This window comes from Cynoglossus semilaevis, chromosome 6 (assembly GCF_000523025.1).
Source record: "Cynoglossus semilaevis isolate Cse_v1.0 chromosome 6, Cse_v1.0, whole genome shotgun sequence".
Taxonomy (NCBI): Eukaryota; Metazoa; Chordata; class Actinopteri; order Pleuronectiformes; family Cynoglossidae; genus Cynoglossus; species Cynoglossus semilaevis.
In genome coordinates, this window is record NC_024312.1 from 15,901,116 (window position 1) to 15,919,362 (window position 18,247).

Below are 18,247 nucleotides of genomic sequence, written 5' to 3' on the forward strand. Positions count from 1 at the left end.
AAGAGAAAGAGAGAAGGAGCGAGAGAACGGGAGAGAGGGAAATTCATGAAAGGTCAGGGCGCTGCTTCTGCTTCTGCGGCTGAAAAAAGACCATCACTGGGGCAAGATGGCTCCCAAATGAGAGTTCATTGAATTATCAGCTCCGTTAATGTGCCTTGGATTATGCTCTTTGTTTGTCAGTTTTTTTTCTCCTGTAGATGCCATATCTTAATGAGATACTGTAAGTGGCATTACCAGACGCCCGCTGTGATTTTTTGATGACTCGTCTAATGACTTTTGTCTTAGTGCCTCCAAGTGCTTTAGCAAGAGAAAGTAGACCCATCAATTCTTCTAATTCTTTCTTCCTGTCTCTCACCAAATATTTAGTAGAAGGACAGATGTACACCCAGCCATCCCTCCCCCGCTCCCCACCCCAAACAGATCCAAAGATCTCGTTTCTTTAAATTATCCATAGTGACACGGCCACTGTGGCGGTCTGCCGTCTCTGCACCAGAGGAAGTTGTACTTCTGGAGATGGCAAAGCGTGTCAGTATGTTGCGAACTGTAGACGCTTCATTCTTTGAGAACTGTGTGTGAGTTCTGTTGGAGCTGGCTGCCATCCTGCAGGGCTCAACCATCTGATGCAGCCTACACCATGTGGATAGGCTTCTCTGGTGCAAGGCATCCCCTACGCACCCCACACTGTTAACAAACTCCAACGAACGCCAAAGCTTTGTTTGTGTCCAGAAAGAACAGGTGGTCTGTGCAAACAAGATCAACTGTTCACACATTAGTGATTTAAAATACATTCTATATGCATGTGCCTGGGTGTGTGCTCGTGTGTATCTGCGTGCACGTGTGTTTATTTCTGTGTGTGAGTGAGAGAAAGAGAGAGTGAGAGAGAGAGAGAAAGAAAGATAGAGAGACACCAGTGGGTGTCTGTGCATGTGCATGATGGAGGAGAGCTGAGGGGAGACGATTTATTTTATTTTCTTGTTTTGTGTGTGAGTGCCACTGGAAGCTTGGGAGGGAGCTCATGAATACAAACTTTAAACGTGACACACACACACTATTACATGACAATACTATTTATTTAAAAAAAGTTTTGTTTTTTACTTTCATACAGAGCAATTTCTGTTTACTGCAGCATCTCTTATAAAAAGTTACTGTTATAAATATTGGCTACGTAAAATTATATATATATATATATTATAAATATATTATAAATATATATATTATAAATATTTTACAAACCCTCAAAATGAAAAAAATGATTAGAGTTTCATATGATCTTAGTATTTAATTGTGTTTCTGATTAGTTTGAAAAAAAATTAACGCAGTCTTTTAATGCAAAACAATCAATTTTCTGTAGCAAAAATACAATTTTTATATCACTGCCAAATATGAATTTGATCTTTTTACTGCTCTGGTATGAAATCTGGTGTTTGCTTTATTCCGTAGAACAGCTGAATATCTGAAGGTTCTAAAGCGGAAGTTTTGTTGAATAGGCAGGCGGTCAAATACTTTAGTGTTGCTTAGTTTGACAGAAGCCGATGATTGATGAATTAATAAGAAAATCCTTGACAAAAGTTCTTAGCAATTAATTTGTATTTGGTCTCTTTTTTCTACCTTCTGTTTGTTTTTGTAAGCCACAAGATCAAATATTTGTCACGGCTTCTTCAAATACATTTTTTTAACTTGAACTACATCATAGTCATTGAAATTTCACAAGTTTATCTCCGTTAGCGTGCATCTGTGCTGCAGGTCAGCTAAGAGGAGCAGTAAATTGAAACATTCTTCTGTTCGGTGGTTTGTAAACTAAATTTGTGTTTCCATGTACAGTCAAAAACGTACACTCCGTAAATGGAGCTGCTATGTTTAGAAATGCTGCGTTAAATTTTTCTCACTCCGCACAAAAGAACTTTGGAAAAAGTCTTCAAACGTGTTTTCCAGGTGCTAAGAATTTTGTCCTCAACTGTTCAGTTTACGTTGTATTTTTAGACGTTTGCCACCTGAATAATAAGAAAAAAGCTAAATTACAGTTTTCAGAAAAATAAAAAAACCTGGCCATCTTCTGACAAACCTGTTGTGTTCGCTCAGACTTGCCGTTTCTACAACACATAACCTGAAGTTTCCAGATGATTTTTCTTTCGAGGCCACTGACTACAATGTAAAAGCACATTAATGGAAAGGCTTCCTGCTTCCACTGAACAAATGAAAGAGCTGACTCCATCACCACTGAACACATGCACGCCAGATTTATTTTTACAGGGCACAAGCCAGATTTTTGATCGTCGTGGAAGGAGTGGCATATATTTACTGCATCCACAACAAATGTGTATGTATTCCTTTATGAGTTCTTTAGCTATTACTCACAAGGAGCTAGTTTGTCAGTGCTGTGTGTGCTCTTTCTGTGCTCTGTACTCCTGCAGTAATGAATGGTGCTGGTTAGACTATTCTGTCTCAGTCAGGCTTTTGGGGGGGCCTACAGAGAAGCTCCTATAGGGTTTCATTAATCTAGCTGTCAGAAAGTATATGGGCGCTATCTTTTGTACGGGTCAGGGTGGGCAGCTGTGCTACCACTGCCCTCTCACTTGTACAGGCTCTTCATCCCCTGACAGGGCAGTCCACAGGACGGCTGGCTGGCCGATTTTGTCGGTGTGTGTGGGTGGTGTGAAACACAGGGGGCATAATCCGTGGCACTGGGCTTTTACTGTCTGCACATAAGCCTCCTCTGTGGCAATGAATAAAACAATTGTTATCCGCAGGCCGGGAAGTTAGGGAATTCCTGGAATTTCGAACGCCATGATCTCTTGTTATGTGTGATTTTTAAGTAGGCAGAGGCGCTTTACAAAGAATCTAGGACATCAACTTTTATTATGCAGCCTCGCACTGTGCCACAGTGTTTATAAGGTGGCTGTAACGGAGATTGTGCCATTAGATATGTATCTCATCACAATGTCATGCCATCACATAATACATATTTAACTCCCAATGAAAGGAGGGCTGATTATTCTGTCATGCATTCATACATGGGCAGACAGCATTAATTCATCTGCATCCCGAGTGCTGTGTATAAATTTTCACACAACAACATGTATTAGGAGAACAAAGGAAATAGGACAATCAGAATAAAGGCTCCTTCCCTCTTTTGTATGTGTCTGAGGCACAGCTGGTAAAATTGAAAAACATAAAATCTAAAGTAATCTTTGGCGCAGATACGTCACAATAATTTGACTCTTTTTAAATCATTGTGGCAAAAAGAAATACGCCGGTCTGCTGTCACTTTCCTTTTTTATCTATAGACATTTTTTATGGTATTTTTATGATCTAAAAGACAAGATAAGAGAAAAGAAAATGGCGTCAGACACTGAACCTCATTTTAGGCTCCCTACACTTCAGTTCAGGTCACAGTAAGTGTTGGTTGCAGGCTTGTGTATTTGGTTGTGTTGCATTCTCAGTAGTTTTGCAGCTCAACCATGCACATAAATTATTAATGCTTTTTAACTGCTGTTATGCAGCTCTGATCTATAAATTTTATTCATGTGTTTCATTCCTCTGTCACTTAACTATGGATGTCCAATACGGTCCATTCATCCTGGCTGCCTGTGTGCTGCAGCCACAGCCAGGCTGCAGCACACAGGCAGATTAAACACTGTAGATTAAACGCTGAAAGACACAACTCTGAGTTTGGCTGCAAAATATGAATCTATAAATGTTGAATAGTGACAGATTCAAAATCATCCAGAATGCACAGATCCCAGGGCGGGTGTAAAAGTGAACGTGTTGCATTTTTATTTATTTTTTTTCTTTTATAGCCTGTGCTAAATCACACCTGCTCCTTGTTTGTCTACAAACGGCCACACCTAAGAGGCACTACTGTGACACGATGCTTAATAACAATCGAGCGCTCTCTCAATCTGCAGCAAAAGAGCCTAATCCACTCTGACAGAGAAAACACCTGATGGCCTTGCGTGCTGCTCCCTTGGCCAACACGTTACCGCATGGCACACACACACGCACACACACACCCACAGAAACCCACAAAGAGGCGAGGGTTTGATGCCTGCTGTGCTTAGTTAATCAGAGGAATACTACTTTAGCAAATATGAAGTGGATCTTATGTATGCTAATATAATTCACTCACTTTCTTCCTGTCAGATGTGATTAGGTCAGACCTGTATCCTTACATTGATCTCAGCTCCACACAGACATGCTGCTCACACCAGACACAATTGCAGCTTTTTTAAAATCTGTCTTGCTTTGTTTTTATCACTGACCATTTTTTTTAAACTAAAAAAAACTAGAGGAGTCCAACTTTTTCCCAAAGAAACTATAAGATCCTTGAAGATCCAATTGTTTCTCAAGAAGATACTTAAATATGAATACTCACTGCGTGCAGACTTGTGGAAATTTTTAGTATTTAGTACACAACAGTTGCCTTTGTTCAAATGGGAGTGTAACTGAACACACGCCAGCCGGTTTAAAACACTGTGTGTTTTCAAAGTTAGGTCAAAAAAAAAAAAAAGGAGATTTTAAAAATCCACACAATCAAATGATAATGGAGATGTATTTTACCCACAAAACAACTGCTAAAAAGAGTGTCATAATGGCTGCATAATTGACAGGAATTAAAATGACTGATTTTTTGGTTGATCTTGTCAGACCTGTCACAAAAAAATACATGTATAACAGGAGCCACATAATTAGTATTCCAGGGCCACAACTGGGTCAGACAGTGGCAGTGGACTCAGACTGAGGTAACCTTAAACCACAGTTGAAGCAGCCTTTTACCTCTTACTTTGTCTAATCTTTTTACTAATTTGATTTACATGAAGATGTTGCTGCCTTATAGTCACTAATAATCCATCTCATCATAATCCATAAAACCAGATCCCTGATAAAAAAGAACCTTGTACTATTAAAAAGTCCTGATGTAAAACAAATAAGTCCTGGGATCAGACAGTGTCCGGTACAAATGTGACAGGCAGTTACAGGATCTGCTCGGTGAAATGATTGCCCACACGGTCATACATTAGTCAGTGTTATAGCATAAAATTCTGCATACGGAAAGCAATTTGAACTTGGACATAATCAATCATTATTGATTGGACGCAGATTTCAAAATGGACACACTGTACACCATTACACATCCAAGGCTACAGTACAGTAATGACATTAATAGAGCAAATGCAATAATAGTTCAAATGACGGTAATCCTTGAAAGTGGGAGGGAGGAGGAGGAGGAGGGGAGCACCTCCTGCCCTCGTCCCTGTCCTAACTGCAAAGGAATATCAAGTTAAGAAATTTGTAGTGGATTTATTATAATATAATGTAATTAACTCTTTCTCTGCTGTCAGATATGATTAGCTCAGTACCATATGGTCAAATTGATTTCTGATCTACAGCTTAAAGCAAACACGCAGCTCACACCGAACGCTGCCCTGCCCGCTCGCCTGCCGCCTGCCTGCTTTTTATCTGTGTGGGTTTGTGTACATCATTTTCATGACTGAGGTCCAGAATGATGTAAGCCTGTGTTAATTCAGAGTGGACAGTGCAGGCTTTGTTCTGTGCCCTTTGGTGCTGCACCAGAGCTGGGCAGGGCAAGCTTATGTGACCTCTACCATTGTAGCGCCTGGTGAATTTGAAGCTTTGTTTTGCTGCTACAGTTTAATCAAAGGGAGAGAAGGAAAAAAAAAAAAAGGGAGAGCGGGGCCGGAAAAAGTGAAACATACTTCTGTTCACTATTAGCATATTTCTCCTTTAACTTCACGTTTGCACTTTTGGATCATTAAGTTGTTGATTTTATGTATGTATTCCTGTATCATAATGAAGATAGTACAGGTTCTATCAAAAATTATTGTGACCTACTAAAAACTTTTTTAATCACTTGAATGACTTCTGAAGCGTTTCAGAGATTTGTGAAATGAGAGGAAGGGAAAGCAGGCGCTTTGATGTTTTTGCTGCTTTTCTGTTTGTCAGTACAAAACCAGATCTAGACACAGATCTTTATGTTACCCTTAAGTAAAGATGAGATATTTGTCGAAAAAAAAAACATGCGGTTTGACTTAATCAGCGTTTTCAACGTCTCCAACAATAATCTAAAACCACAGGTATACTTAACACAGGATGAGAAGAGTCAGAACCTGCTCTGCTCTATTTCCTGACCTATTTGTGTTGTGTAAGTGGCATTATACTGTTGTACTGCAAAAGTACAGGTTTAAAAAATATAATTAGCTTTTCATCTCTGTACTGAGGTGTTTCCCAGTAATGGGTTCTCAGGTTTAAGGTTAATTTGTTTGAAAACATCCTTTGCTTTGCCTCTCGTCTACATTGACTGCGTGTGCTTTTCTATCTCTTTTAGATCTGACCTGCGACAAACAGACGTTTCATGAGAACAACATGAATCCACATCCTGTCTCGTCTGAATAACAGCAGACACTCTGCATACATCGTTCACTGCAAACCTTTGTACTTTGTCCCACATCAACCCTCCTGACCAACATACTGTATCATCAGCCAGTCCCCGAAAAAGACAGCTTCATTACCCGATCCTGCCATACAATTAGAAGCCAGATGGCACTTCTGGCCAATCAATTAATGGATGCAAGAATTCTTGGCAGTATGAATGGAAGAGTTGAGCTTTCCCAGTTCCTGCGAGTCACCAATCAAAGCATTGTCTCCCAGGTGAACTCCGCCCAAGACGACAGTCGCAAAAATCGCAAGTATCCATGTCCGCTGTGTGGCAAGCGTTTCCGCTTTAACAGCATCCTTTCCCTCCACATGCGAACACACACTGGTGAGAAGCCCTTTAAGTGTCCGTATTGTGACCATAGAGCCGCTCAGAAGGGCAACCTGAAGATACATCTGCGTACTCACAAGCAAGGCCTTCTGGGTAAAGGCCGTGGCAGGATCAGAGAGGAAAACAGGCTTCTTCATGAGCTTGAGGAAAGAGCGATCCTCAGAGACAGACAGATACGAGCCGGCCACGTCAGCCAGCCCCAAACATCCAGTTTACCCCAACTCAAAAATCCACAGCTGTCCCCGACAACTGCGGCGGCAAACCAGCTCTTAACCAACTCTGGCGTAGCAGAAACCCAGCCACATACGTCCACGTCTCCCGCAGCCACCACGGTAAACGATGAGCCCGCGCAGAACCCCACCAACGGCTTTCGCTGCTCTTTCTGTAAAGGGAAGTTTCGGAAGCAGCAAGAACTGGAGCGGCACATCAGGATCCTACACAAACCCTACAAGTGCACCTTGTGTGACTTTGCGGCGTCACAGGAGGAGGAGCTCATCGGCCACGTTGAGATCACCCACATTACCGCAGAGTCCAGCTCAGGTCCAAAACCTGCCACTGGGCCCAGTGAGAAGGGGAAACCTGCGGGTGAGTTCCCCTGTGACATCTGTGGTCAGACCTTCAGTCAGGCCTGGTTCTTGAAGGGTCACATGAGGAAACATAAGGACTCTTTCGAGCACTGCTGTCAAATCTGTGGTCGCCGTTTCAAAGAACCCTGGTTTCTCAAAAACCACATGAAGGTCCACCTTAACAAGTTAGCAGCTAAGAGCAATCTCTCCACCGACCACGACCCTTTTAAGTTGAGTAGCCTGTCGCAGGACCATCAAAGCAACCTGTACTCGCAATACATGTCCCGCATCCACAACAGATTCCTGATGAGCGAGAGAGCTGACCAGCCCGATTACAACCAGATACTCGCCACGGCAGGCGTTGACATGAAGGTTAGGGAAATGTTAGGGAGAATGATTTCCTCGGGGCCCAGCCCGCTCTCAGAGGCAGACAGCTCCTCTCTGTTAGGCCTTAACCACTTCTCCTCGCCTCTGAGTTCAACAAGCATGGAATATCTGCAGAAAGTCATGTCTAACAGAGATGCACTCAACAGCAGCAGCAGCAGCATTTACCCCGGCTGGCAGATCATGACACCAGGGATTCCCAGTGATCAGCAAATGTTCAATCCTAAAGACTTACAGCCGCAGCAGCCGCAGCAGCAGCGCTCACCCTACTTGCCTGAAAAATGTCTTCCCTCTGACGACGGGAAAGCGTGTCTCAGTGATCCCGACACCAAGGTCACCAGCAGACCTGGTAGCACCGGCAGCGTGAGTCATCCTGGGACAGCAGAGATCTTCACAGAGACAGGAAGCTCCCTCTCAAGCAGCGGCCTGGACCACAGACCCCAATCTTCATCTCCAGCTGCAGGTAACGCAGTCTGGAAACCAAATCCTGATCCAGTTCTTAGAGTGTTATTTTAGATCAAAAAGTTCTTTTTTTTTTCAGTTTTCACCTATGATATTGCTATAAAAACAACTGGACAAACTCTTTCATAGCTGTCTGGAGAGCGGTCCAGAGTTCTGGGGAAAGTCAGAAACTAGATTCTAAAGACATCAGTTACTTCTTTTTTTATACACCAGAAATAAAATATTTTTACATTTCTGCCTTTTTTGGATGTAAATGTTAGAGAGGCCTGTGTGTTTGTCATACAGTAGTACCAGGATCGTTACTTTGACTTCTTAGAAAAGACATACTAGACTCAGTGTTTCTTGTGTAGTGCAACGACAGAACACGTCATAGGAGGACACACGCTGCTGATTAAAGTGCATTCAGTGAAAATCCCATCACAGGAGACTACATTTAAATCACCTCAGTATTTTGTGTATAACTCATCCTATGTAAAATTGACAGCTTTCTCTCCCCCACCTCCCCTCTTCACCACCCCCAGCTCCACTCACCGTAGGTGGGCCCTAAAGAGCGGGGTCAGCAACACCACCACAGACATTACTGTCATCCACCAGGACTTTGTCTTCCTTTTAAAGCTAATGGCATCATGTTGAATTGTGGGGATAATTAGTACCTTCTATTTTATATCTGTCACATCTCCACCCCTTGCCTACAGGGGCACAAGATGTTAATGCATGCCATCTGGTGTTTTTAATGATTTGATATATACCACCCAGTGATTTTTATGATTTGATCTACCACCTGGTATTTTTATTGATAGTCTTCTGTTCCACCTGGTGATTTGGATGATTTGGCTCTCTGGGTAAATGCCTTGTTTGTCGTGGCATCCTGCTAACATGTTATCATGAGCCTAAATCACTGATACAACAGCGTTGTTAAGAGAAGATAGAAGAAATAAAAAAAAAACAAACCCAAAACTTTTGTTCAGTTTCTCGGCAGCTCATGACTACAGTTATTTTCCTACCATTGTTATGTACATCAGGTCTGATGCTCTCCTTAGGGACTGGATCAACTCCCCTCTTAAAATATAGCCGTATAGCAGAGATAAATGGATCAAGCCTAATCTCATTAGATGTTTTGTTTTAAATTTTGCACACATACTAGTATCTGCGTATTTTCATACAAACGGTTTGCCGTCGATGGCCAAATCCCTCTCTGTGCGCTCTTATGATACATATTCAAACCCTGTTGTTTTTTTTGTTTTAACTTCCACTCTTCTCCCCTATCTTCAAGACCATACGGTGTCACTTCCAGAAACATTTATGAAAGCTGGCTTGCAGAGGATTTGAGTGTGCACAGTTCTGGGATGACACATTCTGTATCAGACTCTAATTTCAGTCAATATTAAGCATGGAAACTAATTCATTGTAAAGGTCAGGCGTCATTGCTTTAGTCAATGATGGATCCGGCAGGCTCCCTCTCTCTCCCTCTCTCTCCTCCTCTCCTCTCTGTTCTTAGTCCTGTGTAATGGTAGACTCACTCTGGGGGCTTAGCACCGCATTGTTTAGCTCTGACAATATATCCCAGAGACCTCTGCAGCTGCTCCCTGCGCTCACAATGACAGATTAATTAACACAATCACACGCTGCTGGCCCTGGCTCAACACACAGGTCTGCTGCGGGACAGATAGGTAAATCCTACACATATGGAGAACACGCACCACTTGATGAGAGTTTAATAACAGGGATAAGTTTTTTTTCAGAGCCGGGCTTGTAACTGATCAAGTCTGTCTGTCTGGATGGCTGAATGTGGAGGGGAAGAGAGTGAGAGAGCGAGTGTTTTCTAATTCAGGGGAGCGGAGATGCATGAGGAAGAATTACCATTGCCAGATGTTCAGCTTGAGGAACATTGATTAGTCCAGAATTACAGGCTGCATTATTCATAGTCAGCCTATGGTGGTCATGAAGTTATTGATGTCCTCAATATGGATGGCAAATATAGTACAGTCGTGGCTGTCAGGGTGAGAGACGGCTCCTTTGCCTGATTCATCCAGATACAGTGCTGGATTTATATATATTTATATATATATGTTTTTTTTTTAAAAAAAACCCCCACAAATGTCCAACATCTTGACTGAAAAACCCTGCTTTGATTTCTACAGATGGGGAAATGCTGCAAATTACTTCTTTCAATATCTAATCAAGACAGATGCACTCTGACTTTAATGGTAATCTCAGATTAAGAAAAATGCATCTTCTTGAAATGATAAACTAAGGAAGAGTGCACGCTGCGGGCCTCTGACCTACATTGGACCAGTTAGATTCCAGCTTCGAGCGAAAAAAACATGCCCAAACATAAAATGCTCTGACAGTTATTAATTAGTCCCATTCAATACTCTTAACCTCAAGGTCAATGAGCAGACACCATGTAGTGATGTTGCCCCTGCGTGTGTTTTGTCCCTGCGTCCATTTTTGTCCCTGCTTTTACGCTTCTTTTTTAGTAGTCAGGCCAAGAGAGCCACAAACGATCAGCGTCTTTAAAAGTGTAAACGTTGGAATCAGCACCGGTTTGTAAAGAAGCACAGACACGGCTCCTGTGGACCATATCACTTTCATTTGGCTGTTCCAGTTACATCGCTCTTTTTCTTTTTTTTTGATTGCTGACAGTAGAGCTTCTTTTAACTAAACAGCCTCTTATCATACACACTCCTGTGTCTGCCTTCACAAATTCCCCTCTTATTCTCTCAGTCGGTCGGACTGGTTTGTGTTCCGCTGATTACCTGTTGGCTTTTCTGTCTCCTTCTCACTTCTGTCTTTTAATCCTCTTTTTAATTATTATTGCAGATATGAGGCTCAAATTAAGCTCAAAATGCTTGTTTTCCTAGCATGCAGATAAAAAGATTTACCCAGGGAGTTCTGAACACCTGCCTTGAAATATTGTTCCTCCGTCTCCTGAATGCCATTTGGCTTAATTGACTTGGAAACGTCCCAAATGCGTCATTGACTATGTGGTCTAATTAATATTAATAATATATGCTATTATAAACATCAAAGAACATCTGGTGCCCCTGTTTTTCTCACCAGTCTCGTGTGTGTGTGTGACTCTCACTCTCTCCGTTTCATCTAAAAGCAAAACAGCCTCCATGTATCTGTGCTTTGCATTTCAGGTGCCTGATTGCTTATATACGTGGAGAGAGCCAAACCTCCACTGTATGTGGAGTTTGATATCTACACTATAACTGCCAAACGCCTATGTAAGCACACGGTGTGTGAGCCTGTGATTGCGTCGACGCTGATGTATGGTTGTAAATCTCGCAGCCCATTTCCATATGAAATGAATCACTTGTCCAAAAAACCCAGCTGCGTGCTCTTTGCACAGACACAGCTCACTTGAGCCATTTATTTATTTACCTTTTTCCTGCACCTCTCACATGCGGTAAGAGTGGATAACTCATACGCATCACTTCATTAGATGCTCTGTGTTAGGTGAGAGAGGCTCGGGACTGTAATGATGCAGTAATTGGAGTTTTGCTTGATAAATCTAAGCTCTAAAATTACTCTGCTCACATAATGTGAGCCTCGGCAGTGTAAGTAAATCTTAAACTGATTAAGTTAGCATGAACCAGGCAATCACAAAGATGGCACCCATCCAAAGCAAGAGAAAAAAGGCAGAGTCTTCGGGCTTTGTGTTGTTGTGCCGCTCTTATGTAGGCTGGCAAATGGGTTTAGGAGGAACCACGCTGAAAGATGAGGTCAGATCAGTGTGTTTTCTGCATTTGAGGCTGCTCTGTAATGTCATCGTAATTAAAGCCACAGAATAATTGAGATATATAGCATGTCTGAGTTCCATTAAGCCGTTTGAATTTTTTTGTCTCTTACTGGAGACAAGGGTGTGGCACTGTTGAAGTCTCTTTCCCGCTCTTGTAATGTATGCAGACATTAAATCAAACTGTATACTGTACACACACACACTCGATACACACACACACACACACACTCGATACACACACTGCAATGCACAACAAACAGTCTTGATCAGTCAAGGTCATGATTTTCCTTTGAGCTTTGATTTTCATTGCCCTAAGTTTCACCACCATCAAAATAATCCTGTGTGATATTTAACATTTTTTAAATGAAATATTGACAAAAACAAAAAACAAAAAAAAGCCACAGTCCTTTTTTTCATCAGCATTCAACTCACAATAGTGGTTTTTCAATTAAAGTGTGAAACAACGTAAAGTAACAACTGCAGATCATTAGATTTGGATTTACCTCAGTGAATTACCTCGGGGTCAGATCTTGAGGTGTATGAAATTGATATTTCTCTGGCGAGGATGAATCACTGTTGTAACTCAGATATTAGTCCATTAAAGAAGAACAATAAGGCATCAATATGCATAGAATTAAATTAATGGTGGTGGGTTTATCTTCCTATCCCAGACGCATCCCTAAAAGACACAGTATAATGTATGACCTGACCTTCAAATGCCAGGAGAGTGTTGGGCAATAAACTGCCAATATTTGTGGCTTAATGGCGTCGGATGACTTTTACTGTAATTGGAATGGCAGCGAAACAGCTGGGCTATTTAAAGACAGTGCAAGGCTGAGGTCCCAGGCAATCACTAACTCAAAATGGTCACAGGGAGTGTGTTTAACCCTGGAGGCTGTTTGTGTGATAACTATAAGGATTAAACTGTAGGTAAACAGAGGGAAAAAGACAGCTAAATTACCTTTAATTAAAAGTAATGGTGTGCAGGATCATATCTTTTATCCAGATGGATATTATTTACCAGCTTAAAGCAGAAAAATTACCCTTTGTCGTGCCACAATGATGCACTTTGTACTTTTTGAGCGATGTCCTCATCACTACCATTCTTCAAATATGAAGCAAAAATAAACTCAACCGGGGAACATGGTGCAGTTAATCAGAGCCGCTCACATGTTGGACTTTGTTATTCTTGACTGGGAAACCCACTCACTGGTTTTGATGGAATGAGGTTTTTGCCTGCAACATCTGCCTTGCTCTGGTTGCCGTACAATTTCCAGTGTTTATTATTTCTGGAAGAATCTTGTTTGGTGTTAACATCTTTGGGTGTATTTATTGCACATGGTGGTGGCGTCCATACTGTAAAATGATGGATCACTGGAGCTGAAAGCTGATTACAAGCTTGATTTACTGCAGGGCAGTGCTTAAATCATTCAGCTCAGCCTGGTGTGGGATTGCAGCATTTTTCATGTTTAGACAACAGTTGTTGGTACATAGTTCTAAAACAGAATGCTCTCACTGTGGGTGTGTGTGTTTAATATATATGCATGCTCATTGTTTCCTAAATTGATTTGGATTGTGTTTTGTTTTGCTCTTATTGTGTGTGTTGGCTGGAGAAGTCTACAGGTGTCCAGGCTCCAGTGACTCCACCACTGCACAGGCTGACACACATTGTTTCCCACATTGATTTGGACTGTATTGTGTGTTGCTGTCACTTTTCTATGTTAGGTGAAAAAGTCTACAGGTGTCCGGTCTCCAGTGACTACTCCGCGGCACAGACGGCCTCCCTCGGCTTCCATATGGACCGCTACAACTTCCCCCACTGGCAGAGCAGCAGGGATCTTTCCTCTCCGCTGCAGCCCAGCGGCAGCAGCAGCAACTCCAGCCCAAACACCAAACTCAGACCCAGATCCAGAGAAGACTGGAGCCCAGCTGCAGGTCACTACCTCGGTCTGGAGAACCACGCTGACAACCCCCTGCTCCTCAACAAGCAGACCGATGTCACCGACAAGGACTCGGGTGTGGACAGCTCTCCGGCTAAGACCGCTAAGACCAGGAAGTCCCAGTATGAGCCCTTAGATTTGTCCGTCAGACCCGAGGCGGCCATGTCTCATTCGGCCATGTCTCATTCGGCCATGTCTCCTGGCGTAGTGGCTCAGATGGCTGACATCATTAGTAATGGACTGCCCTCCTCCATTACCCAGCAGTCACAGAGTTATGCTGAACTCATTTTACCACCTGCATATCAGGGTGACCTTTTAACCAAGGGAACAAAAGAAGAGAGCAACACTGAGAAAGAAGCCTCCACTTGCAACAGTGTCAAAAAAGAACTAGAGAAATCAGAGCAGGGGAGGGAGGAGGAAATGGACGATGTTGCCAAGTGGCAGATTCTAAAAAATAACATCTTGGAGCAGGAAGAGGTGGGTCACGCCAACAGTGACTACCAGGGTCTGGGTGAGAAACTAGACAAGTCAGGCCAGTGGGGCAGAGGTGTTGCTGAATTTCCCATTTCCTCTCTTGAGAGTCTAACTCCAGGACAAGCTGATCCTCTCCAGTACCAGAGCGGCCTGCTCTCCTTCTTTAGATCCCAGGGGAACCTGAGTACTGCACCTGCCCGAGTACACAAAGACATCCTGAATGGTGGGGGGAATTTGGAGAACGATGTTGCATCAGGTGAGCTCACAAAATCCTTTATGTTAAATGTTGCTGTCACTGTTAACAAGATGAAGGCGCCAGGCGAGGGATGTACATTTGAAAGTATCTATTGCCACCTAGTGGACAAAGATCGTTCCTTAAAGAAGATTCCAGATTACAGTTACAATATGAGCCAAGCCACAGTTCTATATATAAAATGCAGTTTGTTTCCAACGTGTGACATTGTCAGTGACACGAAGGCTGCTATAGAAATCCAAAAAAAGTTTTTGGCATGTCTCAGGCCTCATCACCTGACAGCGGAAGTGTGAAGAGCGAGTGTGAGTGTGTGAATGAATCATGCCAATTACGAACAACACTCCTCTCTTACACTTACAGCACTCTAGGTTTTTTTTTCCCTTCTCCGTGCCAGATCTAATCTCTGATCTCGAATAAGAGCTAAAGAAGACACAGGTGTGTGGCACTGATTACTCGTTCACTTTAAAGGACAATAATATCCTTGTGTGATAGGTTACAAATCAGCCAAGCCAGTGGAACCCAGTGATAGAGAGGCTTAAGCTAAGTACTGGTGTGATATGCTTGCTGAGTGCAGATTTAATAATGCTGTCTCTCAGGAGAGGGAATCCAACAGCTGGGGTCTTTGATATGCATGTATTATGAGTGCAACATGATACACCTTCCCTCTGATCCCCCTCTTTTTCAGAAACCCAATATGTTCATGTGAAAGACAGGAAAGTGCCTGTCAACTCCATTAGGGATTAACATCTGTTCTCTTTCTTTGTGATTCCAAAAGCAAGATGTAGTTTTGTGTTTGGTTGTACAGATGGTTATTATAATATTCCAAAAAGAAGTGCCTACTTTTCAACTTCTGTCACAGTTGTCAGACTGCTGGATTTAAAATCAGAACTTGCTGCCAGTTTTTTTTTTTTTTTTAGGTTGCACTCTTAGAGAACTTTTCATATTTCTTTGAAAAGCAAAGTTCAGTTGACAAATCCCTATACCTACAAATCATTCTTTCATCTTCCTAAGATTCATCCTCTATGTTTCAAACACAAGGTCGGAGGGCTGGATGAAGCACGTCAAATAATTCTACCTGGCCCGCGAAAGTTTAACCAGCCTGTATTTGCCTTCTTATTAAAATGGGTTACATTTTAGAACCATTATTAACCATAAATAAAGTGAAGTGATGTCATCCTGCCACTAGAACGTGATATTATGACAGTGGTGTGATTTTCCAGCAAATTCAGACTAATCTATAAATAACCCCAGTCGTCCAGGAAATTGAAAATTAATTGCAGAAAAAAAAGGCAGTTTAAAAAAGAAAAGGAACATGAATATGTGCAACAGGAAGGACAGTATGGTTTTGATTAGGTATTAAAAATAAAATTAAAGCCAACAACACATTCTCATTTTTACATTACTTTTAGAATGTTTTGTTTTACCTCTGTATATACCACAAATGTCACCTTTGTGTCACTCACCCTAAGGAGTAATTTTAGGCACTGCTCCATTTTTTCAATGATTCACCGTATTTATTCTCTACTCAAAGAGGCAGATGTCAAAGACACAATAAACACCTGTCAGTCAAAGCAGTCATGGAGGGAGGGAGCTGACATGCGAGTCTATTGAGTGTCCTCTAAAAGTGAAATAAGCAGGTGGCCCAGCAGCCTGTCCTGTCTGCAGTGTTGACCAGGTGGCTTTGTCATGGGGCTGTCTCCTGTTGCCCCCATCCTCTCCATACTGTATGGCACGTCCAGTGGAATGGTGACATATTGCCGGGCAGTTTGGACATGGAGTGATGTGTTTGTGATGACAGTTTAGGTCAGCTCCAATGTGCCAGCAGTGGTAATTGGCCAGATGGTGACCTCTGGTTGAACCTGTCTGCATGCTCATTAGTCTCACTGAACTCTCCCTTGTGTTTTGAACGCAGTCTCTCCTTACGGCACTGCTCAGATTCAACCACTAGATGTCAACATGCACCACCGAAAAACTCAAAGCTGCTGGTTTCAAAGTATTTCTTCACAAGCGTTTAGACTCTGCTTCCATAGTTCACACTTAACACAACTGTTTTTCAGCCACGTTAAACTGCAGATGCCCCGAGGGTGTACGTGTTATCTGCCCTAATCTGCCCTTAATGCAGTTAACCAGTTAAGTAAACTGGCTGTTTTTTTTCCCCGACGACATTAGATCATGCCTCCTGGACATGTGAATATGAGAAGATCGATATAGAAAGAATTAAAGATGAATAACCACTGAGGACAGAGGCTCCTGATTTGAAAGGTTCAAAGGGGTGAGTCGTTATCTCATTGTCTGACCTCTGTGCGCCCTCCACAGAGAGGGTGACAGAGAGCCAGAGAAAAGAAGAGAAAAGAGGAGTGAGAAGGATCAGCATAGATGGAGATAGATGGAGCGACAGCGAGGTGAAAGAGGAGCAGTAGTGTGGCTGTCTCCATGAGCAGATGTCGTTTGAGGGCAGCGAAAGGGCAGCGCGGCCTGCCTTTGTGCCGTGCCTCTCCCCGTAGAGATAATGAAGGGTGGAGCTTTGGGAAGGATGTGCAGTCATCACTCACTGTCTGTGTGCCATCAGAGCTCAGGTCTGTGTCATCCTTCACCATTCAGCTCCTCTGGCCCCCAACGGCCCCGCCACTGTCATCATGGTCATTATGTCAGCCAGTGACACACAACACACACACACACACAAACCCAAACGCACAGGTTTATCAAATTTCACATTTCTTTGATTTAGTAAATATCAGAAAAAGGATTAGAGTTACAAATAATTGGCCTCCATAATATTTCAGTAAGGTTATGCATTTCATCTGTAGTTTAGAGAGAGATAGGAATTATGCTCAATTCAACTTCAGGAACAAAACTCCGAGGTTCGCAGACTGTTTATGGCCCTCAGATTCCCTGCTCACTAAGTGATCTCTAATTTGTTCATCCATCAGCCAAAAGACACACATTGTTTCCCAGTGACTGAGAAAAAAGTCCAGGAAGTTGTCATGTGTCATGTAAACAAATACAACTTAGCATCGTCTTCCCAGTGAGTTGTTGATGATCATCTGCATATCATGACTATTGTTTCTGGTAGGGGTTAAGATAAAAAAAAGGTCTGAATTAGCATGTCCACCCATGTCCGTCCACCACAGCTGACTGTTTCTTCAACCATTCCAAGTCTACCAAACAGTATACTATTTAGATTTGTGTCCCTCTGAACTATAACCGTCTTTTCTTGTCTAGACCTAATGATCATAGCCTTAAGACACTGTATACTTAAGCACAAGTTGTTTTTCTACGACAGTGAGTTCAGTGAGTAAACCTGTCTTTCGTTCTTGTCATCGTCCTGTTGTCATCAGTGTTTTGACTCAGAGTGAATTTTCCATGTCTCAGACTTCCTGGACACTGCTGTGTGAACTCTACATTATACTTACTTAGCTTTTATCATGTACATGATACAGCCAAACCCTTGTTAATGTAGCATTGCTTTGCCAGGGCATACAAGTAAAACATAACATAATATTTCACCCAATCTTAATTTAGGTGGAATTAAAAACTAATTCAATTGTTATAACCTTTACTTTTACGCTTCATTAATGTTCATAAGACATATTTATTCAGCGATGATGCTTTAAAATAAACCAAAGTGCTTTAAAAATA

The 18,247-nt window shown here is 42.3% G+C and overlaps 2 protein-coding genes across 2 annotated transcripts in view; both read left to right on the forward strand.

Moving 5' to 3' along the window:
- Window positions 1–5,808: 5,808 nt before the first annotated feature.
- On the forward strand, window positions 5,809–14,073 carry LOC103380427 (zinc finger protein 536-like; the record flags this gene model as incomplete). Its single annotated transcript, XM_025056355.1, has 3 exons — window positions 5,809–5,817; window positions 6,415–8,194; window positions 13,667–14,073. Coding segments are annotated over exons 1-3 (2,196 nt in total), but the record flags the coding sequence as incomplete, so codon positions are not given.
- Window positions 14,060–18,247, forward strand: part of LOC107988660 (uncharacterized) — a 13,453-nt gene continuing 9,265 nt past the window's right edge. Inside the window, exon 1 of the mRNA XM_017032867.2 lies at window positions 14,060–14,611. Within this exon, the coding sequence (XP_016888356.1) occupies window positions 14,074–14,611 (538 nt within the window). The 5' untranslated portion in view covers window positions 14,060–14,073. The remainder of the gene's footprint in view (window positions 14,612–18,247) is intronic.